Source organism: Taudactylus pleione, unplaced genomic scaffold (genome assembly GCF_031769625.1).
Source record: "Taudactylus pleione unplaced genomic scaffold, aTauple2 ptg000032l, whole genome shotgun sequence".
In the NCBI taxonomy this organism is placed as follows: Eukaryota; Metazoa; Chordata; class Amphibia; order Anura; family Myobatrachidae; genus Taudactylus; species Taudactylus pleione.
Window position 1 is genome coordinate 20527426 of NW_028284434.1, and position 8942 is coordinate 20536367.

At 38.5% G+C, this 8942-nt stretch overlaps 1 protein-coding gene across 1 annotated transcript; it reads left to right on the forward strand.

The window, feature by feature from the left end:
• Positions 1 to 5042: 5042 nt before the first annotated feature.
• On the forward strand, positions 5043 to 7042 carry LOC148538976 (parvalbumin beta-like). The gene is made up of 4 exons (XM_088451913.1): positions 5043 to 5103; positions 5638 to 5770; positions 6061 to 6170; positions 7017 to 7042. Exons 1-4 carry the CDS (start codon positions 5043 to 5045, stop codon positions 7040 to 7042), a joined length of 330 nt encoding a protein of 109 aa, XP_088308039.1.
• Positions 7043 to 8942: the final 1900 nt, after the last annotated feature.

Consider the following 8942-nt stretch of genomic DNA (forward strand, 5'->3'; position numbering starts at 1 on the left):
TTATAATTATTTACTATTGCTGGATAAGTACTATATACACTAAAGACTAAGTGCTGCTGTGTTTTTATCTTTAACCTTGAATAAAGGAAATGTTTGCAAAAGCTGTAATCACGTATATTATCAAATGTATTTTCATACATAGAAGTGTATATGCATACATTCATACATGGCAGTGCTATATTTACACACTGTTATGTAGGAAATTGTGCAATGTTCGTAAACAATATAAACACTGATATATAACAATACGTGACTTATTACCTCACTCAGCATGATAATTCTGAAAAATACTTAATTTTCATTCCAAAGCTTCAGCAGTTTTATCTAGCAAGTTATCAAACATTTAAGCATAATCTTAACTACATTGTAAATACAAATTCTAAATGTTACACTAGGTTATCTAACTGCACTCTAACACTTTTTATGTGTCCTTTGATGTTAGTAGAGTTTAGTCCAATAATCTGTAGGTGAGTATGTGGATCCAACAAGGAATTTATGACTCAGGTATATAAACAGAGCATACTGTACAAAAGTGCTTGATTTATATATTTTAGAGACTATAAAATTCATCATAAAACCCAACCCAAGGTACCTGGAAATGCATTTCCTAATTAGTTATGCTATATAAGGAGATTCCAGGCACCACCAAGCACATCTTGATAAAGACAGAAAGCACAAAACACGATGGTGGTAAGAGGAAAAAGCACTACCGCTCCCACGGTCTGTTGAAGGAGTCCACAGCTTCAAGGAAGAGGTGATACACCAGGGCTTTTACCATCTTACCCTCATGCTAGATTATGTGCCTTCTATAAAGGCCATTTGCGCTATGCAGTATCTTTTTAACTCTGGTGGTTCATTTATGATTTTAAAAGTGTTAATACTTTTTTTTACACTAGGAGAGGCTATTTTCACTTCTTTTGAGGGATCCTATTACTGTATATCTGAAATCATTAAGAGGAGTGGAAAAAGTAGAAATAATAACACCTCTAAAGGGTCTCGAAAGGAACTTTAAAGAAACAATTGGAACTATCTGACCTAACCAATTGAAACTTTTATAGATTGATATTTTCTGTACTTACCATTGTACGAATGCAGCTGCACCCTGTTTTAGAGCAATGGCGGTACACTTTTGTTTTTTGGTATTACAATCAATGTTGCCAATGAGCTTTTATCCACCAGACAGAAGCCAGGAATCTAGGGCACACATAACTCCCATGTATTACTTTTCCTATGTTTTTATCAAAATATATGTGAACCTTTTCATTCACTTAACAAAACATTCATTCACGGAATCACACTTGCAGCTTGTGAATGCCAAGAAACATAGAAAACCCAGTGTGCTCCATCTTCTTTTCTGTACAGTACATCTCAATCTTCTTGAATCTTCTTGGACTTCACATAATATAAACAAGTCTCAAAGCATTTGTTACAACTTCAGTATAGTCACTGGGCTTCTAAAACTTAGCTTGATACATGTCCACTTCTGAATAAGAATCGCTGTATCTGTTCAATACAGCATTTGTCCTCCAACTTCTTGGTAACAAGGTATCAATCTATATTTTCTTACTTGTGCAGCTGTTCATTCAAAGTACAGTACATATGACCTTCTTCAATAGCTAACAGGGTATTCCAATCTTTTAGCTGACAACCTTTTCAGCTCTGCATAATCTGTCTGGCTATGATTTGAATAAAGGAAATCCTTTTAACTTCAGCTTGTTGGAATGTAGCTCCAGATTCTTCATGGCTTAACAGTTCTTTCAGTCCTTGAATCCTAGCACCAGCAGATATTTCTCTGCAGCAACTTTCCCATCATGTAGTGTAATCAGTTAATTTGCTTGCTCTTATTGGTGTGTGCATCAGCATGTCCAAAATCAATCTTCCAATGATGGACATCAGTTCATACAGGTTTGACAATTGTCCAAATTTCATTGTGAAGGGCGAGAGGGGCTCTAGTCTTTTTAGAGACTTGGGAAAAAGCCGGAAGTTTAATGAGTTTGCTAGTCCCTGCTTTTGCAGTCTGATATCAGTCAGTATGTATAGATAGCTGCAATATTGCAACAGAGGTCAACAAAAGTTCTTTATCTGTGACTGCAGCACAATCCTCCAATAATAAATACTATTCTCTGTCTTCTTCCCACAATGGAGCTTTGCTCATAGAGGAATCCAATATATTGTAGATGGATCTGGTGTATTCTGGTAACATTGGCTTGAATATCATAAGTTCAGCAGGTATCTGCTGCACAATATAGGTGTCTTGACCTTATATCTGTCCCCTTTCTTCTGAGTACTATCTTCCATTCATTGATGTATAATTCTGTGCCATTCTTTTATGCACAATCAGTCTCTCCTCCCTGAATATTCCTGAACATTTCAGCATTTGGTATATCAGATCTTTCAGTTGCTGGTGGTAACATCCAGGGGCATAGAGAGCAAGCCCGGGAGAGATGTGGCCTACTTGTGGGAGATGTGGCTACACCCCATTAGAGGAAAAAAAACACAAAAACACTTTTTGCAATACTGCATAGCTCTGTGAGCCCCTCAACCTGGTGCAAAGCCTGGGGGGACAAGATCGGTGTGCTCACTCCCCCCCACAGGCATAGGAGACTGCATTGTCTGCTGCTCAGAAGCCGCGAGCAGTCTCCCAATGCAGCAGTGTGTGCTGGGCTGATGTGAAGTAATAGAGAGGAGGAGATGGTGTCAGACCTGGCACCTGCATGGTACCTTCAACAAGCCAGGGTAATTAGTACCCACTCCTCCCCCTCTCGCCACCACTGGTAATGTCACTGTGTCTTCCAGCACTTTGACCTGAGGGATTTTTGATGTACACTTGGGGCCACTTTTCATTGTTACTCACATTAGATTTTTCTCCAAAGATAAATGAAGCATTTACATGAAAATATGTATGTTGTACTCTGCCATAAAGCAATGCCCCAATCAGTTTGTCTCATGCACATGTAAGCCCCAAGTTTTTTTTATTAGTGTGTACCCCCCAACCCTTCCTTCACAATTAGCTGATAAGCAAATAGCATCCTTTACATTAAACATCAAAGAAACACTCCTCCATTTTTCATAGTTGTTCAGCTGTAACCTCATGGGGGCAGTCTTCAGACTTAGCGGCATGGAATGTAACTGAAGACTTGATTAACTCCTAGGAAATGGCTTCAGGTACCTCCCATGTTTGACTCTGTGGGCAGGACTGGGCCATTACTGCACCAGAAGTTGTTATCACTCCCCTAGCATCATTTAATATGTCCTCCCTCTTAACCACTTGCCTGGCATGGTCACAATTTTCTGACCACACCAGGTAGTTCTTTATATGCTCTGGTCACAAAATGTCGACCTGTCAGATAAACATGAGGGCGGCTGCAGGAAGACAATCTTCCCACAGCTGCTGCTCTCAGAATAACCTTGTGGTTCCTCTGCTTGCCTGCACCCTCTCCCCCTGTGTCTGCTGTGCTGCCAATCACTGCTGATCAGTAGCGGAAGGCCGACAGCGCTGGAAATCCTGATCGTGGTAAGGTGAGCATCAACTAATCTAACCTAACCCCCTAACCCTCCTTAGGGGTGCCTAACCCTAACCTCCCCCCTGTGCCTAATCCTAACCCCCACCTTCCCCACTGCCTAAACCTAAGTCCCCCAGGGGGATGCCAACCCTAAGTCCCCTCAGGGGGTGCCTAACCCTAACCCTCCCTCCCCCTAGCCTAACCCTAACCCTCCCAGGGGGTGCCTAACCCAAAGTCCCCCCCGGGTGCCATAAACCTAACCCTCAACCCCAGTGCTGTCCACTCGCGGCACCCGGCATCCCTTCGATCGGGATGCCGGGTGCCGGCTTCCCGATTGTATACCATATCTTTTTACATCAATTTTGGCTGTGGTCTGTTGACAAACTCACAACATTTGCATCTAATTTAGCATGCTCTGTTCTAAATCAAGTGATCTAATTAATGCCAGTGGCTCATAATACAGTGCAGATTCAAAAACATTTGTACAGTAAGCCATGTTTGATCCTCTTTGTCTACTGATAATCACTACTTCCTCTATTACAAAAGTCAGGTTGTAAAATATCAGCTCCCAATTTAGTTTTTGCAAACTTGTTTCAACCTTTTCTGTTTCCAATTAATTTCTGTCTCCAGCATTAAAACAGACATAATTTGTAGCAATCACATCTAATACATTTTAACTATCCAGTTTTGCTACTTTCCCTTGATAGTGCATGATCAGCTCAATCTGCACAGTTTTCCTATAAATCATTTGACAGGAATCTTTTAACCATTTGATTCAAGTCAGTCATCAGATGCTGCCTGCAGCTCAAATTCATAAATTTTCTGTGCATTTTTCTCATCATCTAGCACTGATACACCTGAACCTCCAAAGCGTATAGCTTTCAGCTTGATTAAAAAAGGGCTCAATTTTGTTTACAGGAACTATGAACATTGTGATTGGCTGCTGTTTTAGCCAACAATCTAGCTAAATTTGCCCAGATCCATGGGGCAATTTACTTGACTTCTGACCATCTCGCCCTCCCACTTTTTTTTAAACAAATTTGACATTTTGTGTGCCATGTGGAATCGGTTGGATACACAATTAATGTGGGTCAGTTATACCATTGTATTGATGATACCTCAAACACTGCAATAGCAGTGAACCTTGGCAAGTTGATGGTCAATCATCTGACATTTTGTGCAATTAGGGTTAGAAATCTTTGTGAATATTAGGGTTACAAAAAAAATTTAAACAACTTTTGAGTCAACCATTTTTTGTGTCGACCTTTTGCCCCTATTGGTTGACTCAAAAGTTGTTTAAATTTTTTTTGTAACCCTAATATTCACACAAGAGGTCGACATTGATGAAGTTCAACAGGTATTTTGTACCTGTTGAACTTCATCAATGTCGACCTCTTGTGTGTTGTCCTTTTCACCATGTTGACCTTTTATATCTGTCGACCTATTGCCTGTCTACCAATTTACCAGTGCTTGGGGACCCATGTTACTTTTCTATTGCAAAGTACAAATTCTAGATTTTCTTTTCATTTACAGCACAAAATGTCTATCACTGAAATTCTGTCCACTAAGGACATTGCAGCTGCCCTGCAGAGTATAGAAAGTAAGTTACAGACTTCAGCTTCTTCTAAAACACAACCAAAAAGTGATGCATATTGCTAAAATTATAGTAGTAAAGGTAGCTTTAATTTAATTGCAATATATTTTTATGTAATACACTATTTATTTTTGATAAACGATGATTGATTAAAATAAAATATGCATAAATGGAATGGTTGTATTATCTCTGTGCTTAATGTTTACTTATAGTACACTAGAAAGATAATCTAAATAATTTTATATTTCATAGTTTTATTTTACTAAGTTACAGTGATAGATATCACACTAATTGAAAAAACTTTAGATTTTATTTTTATTTTTAATGGTAAACATTGCCTAAAAAAACTGCTTCATTTGGCATTGGAGGCATTATGTCATTTTAAATCAGACTTACATTATATTTATAATTTTCATATAAACATAATACAGCACCTAGAAAGTATCCAGAAAATACAATCACAGTTTATTTCAGATGGTATTAAAGGGTTGGTTGTGAAGATGCTTACTGTATGTGGAATAAAACTTTCTTTTTTATCAGAAGAAGACTCATTTGAGTACAAGGAGTTCTTTAAGTCAGTTGGTCTTAGTGGCAAGTCTCCTGATCATGCCAGAAGGGTTTTTGAAATGCTTGATAGAGACCTCAGTGGATCCATTATGGAAGAGACAGTTGGGTAAGGATATTAATTTGAATTGCAATTTATCTCAAAATAAATCCATCTCTAATGATTACACCAGTTGGCCTGTAAACAGAACACTTAAAGTCTAGTCTAGAATACCTGAAAATGTTATTTGCAGACTGCAAAATAAAATGTACAGTAAATAGGAAATCTAATTTTTTAAATGCATCACACTTTTGCCTAACCAGAATCCATACAACACTGCAATATCAGGCATACAGACATACTAGATATCTGACAACTTAGAAACATGATAGCTCATACCTCCTTCTTTTTACCATTAGAGGGTTCCTGCAGATCTTTTCCGATAAAGCTAGAAAATTGACTGCGCAGGAAACCAAAATGTTCATGAAGGACGGTGACTTTAATGGAGATGGCAAGATTGGAATAGATGGTAATCTTAATATTCTAAATTGATTTCTTGATTCTTCTTTAATAAGGCCCATAGGAGCTCTTTTAACAATGGTAATTCAACAATTGCTAATCTTTATGTGGGTACTCTCCTCCGGAAAAATTATGCATGGGCAGAAGATAGTAATGACTTTGGCAAAGTCTTTACTATGTTCTAAGCATGCATGAAATTTCCTTTCTTCACAAATATCTATGAAAAATTGCAGGGAAAATGGCATCTGTTTCAGCCCAATCGGACCCCCATCTTGGGAGCAGGGTGAACCAGGGGCCCATGTGCACCACAATCCCTACACCCATTATAGATATGCTTATGTCTTGTATGCATATAGTATAAATATGCTGCTTAGCAATGAGTTTTCAATATACTCAAAAAGTAAAGGGGTCAGACAAATCAATTTTGTAGTCACAATTGCTTTGCACATGTACACTATAAAGTTCCAATTTAAGTCTTATAAAATAGAAGAACAGATGTTTATTATAGCTATAATGCTATGCTAATTATAATTGTTTTTCTCAAGGATCTGTGCTTTAAACTGTCCTTTGGTGCTAGGGTATAGAAATCCTTCTGCTGAACAGGTTTTACTGTTATATTTCTTTCTGTTGTTTTGAGTATACATCTGCTCTTATGTTTCATCTTGTAAGTACAATCTTAGTGTAAAAAGTGTTTCAGATTTAGAGCATAATCCAACTTTTAAAAAAATAATTAATACAGGCATAATTATCAAAAAAATCTATTTTATTTAGAATATAAATTTTAGCACAAATAGGCAAAAATGCATGTTTAGAGGTATTTAACTAATTGTTTTCCCCCTACCCCCTCTCATTTCAGAATTCCAAGCTATGGTAAAACAATAAACAGCCAAAATTAAAAAACAAGGACTGAACCCTCAATTTTTATACACGGCTGGCACTAGTTTGTTAATTTTTATACTGTCTCATGTGTCGTAGCTGAATAATTGGCTGAGACAAGTTCAGTTTAAAATTTAATTGCGACGACGCCATTTTGCGACTGGCCTCAAGACACCATCTTGTGAATGGCAGTAAGACTCCATTTTAGAAAAGAAAGCTTACACAAGCGCCATTTTGTCAAAAATCCATAGTACACAATCCACAGTGCAAAATTGCTAAAAGTAGCAATTTTGCTACTCACAACGCAAAGTTGCTAAAAAGTAGCATGAACAGCTTTTTCACAATCTTCCCCAAACACCTACCGATGGTATTTAGCAGACATAAAATAACTTTCCAACACATTAAAATCATTCACAGCCTTATATTTGAGCAGTAGCAAAGTAGTGGTGTTTTCCCCTACATTCACATTAACACATATGCGATGCAGCAAAAGTAGCAAATTAGTGGTGTTTTCCCTGCACTTCATGTTAAACATAGGACAACGCAAAATAGCTATTTAGACGCACAGCCAGCTTTTTAGTGATCTTTCCCAAACCCATACTGGCATGCTCACACACATACACAGAAGCCTTTCCAACTTAGTGCTGGTCGCTAAGTGCCCCACAGACCCTCAAACGCACAACACAATTTAATGTCATTTCTCCCTGCATACACATTTAAAAGCAATGGTCCCGCAGCACGAAAGGAATGATTATTATTTGGTTTAATCGCAATGTCAGCATATGTAGAAATGAATGTTTTCTGTAACTATGGTTTAGTAAATGGCAAATGGGCCGTGACTGGTGCCGTACTGATCTACTCTTTTCCCACAGCGTTCCGGTGGCATCGGTGAGGAGATCAGAACATGCGGCTATGAAATATGAATGATAGAGAGAATAACTCCTTGAAATGTTGTATGCCATAGTTTAGACTAGATTTATTATGCAGCGGGAAAGTGGACACAATCAGGCTGTTAGAGGCTGGTTGAGTCTTTGCACTGACCTATGAATTGTACCGTAATGGAAGAAGCAAGAAGAGGAACCAATGAGAACCTGCCAACGTATTCTATTGTATTGCTTATCCCAGTATGGGTATATATGTGAGTGCTCTGAAACGAGATGCCAGTCTGCGGTGGTCCTGTTATGCTGTTTCAACGAAGGTTTCATTACTGATGCCGGCTACTGGTCCCAGAGCGCACGCGTATGTATTGACTGTACCTTATGATCTAATGTTTGTACAGTTTAGTTTGCGCTCATTGTTAGATCATAGCGTGGTAACATCTGTACTTTTACCTGAATAATAATCTTTAGCGCGTTGGACCGCTATTCCACTGTCTTAGAGTCTTATTAATGGTATATTTAAAACACAGCGCTAATTAGCGACACCTTATGGTTTTAGGAGGTATAGGCAGGTTTTGTCTTAGAGGTTCTAGGCAGGTGAATCTTAGAGGTTTAAAGGCTGGAATGTACTAAAGGTTCAGTTGCACGATTCAACAGTTGGGGGCTCGTAGGTTTATCACGTTATCTGATACACGGTAACACTCGGTCAGTTCCCTCTCAGCAAAAGGGTTAAGGCGCCTTTTGAGAGATGCATTAGTCTTTCATTACCACAGTGTTGCTGAGAGCGTACTGCCGGTTATTGTGTAGAGGAAGCGCTGATCAGAATCCATGGACAAGGAGAGAAAAGTTGTTTTCTCTCATTGATAAAAGTTTAGAGGGAGTAGCATAATAGCGTTAAGGTAATAACACGTGGGTCTGGTCACATCACTGTGTATGCAACTAGTCACACAATTGTGTACACGTACTTCCGGTTGTGCTGCCACGTGTTTGAACAAAGCCATTGAGGTTTAAATTTTTTACTATTACCA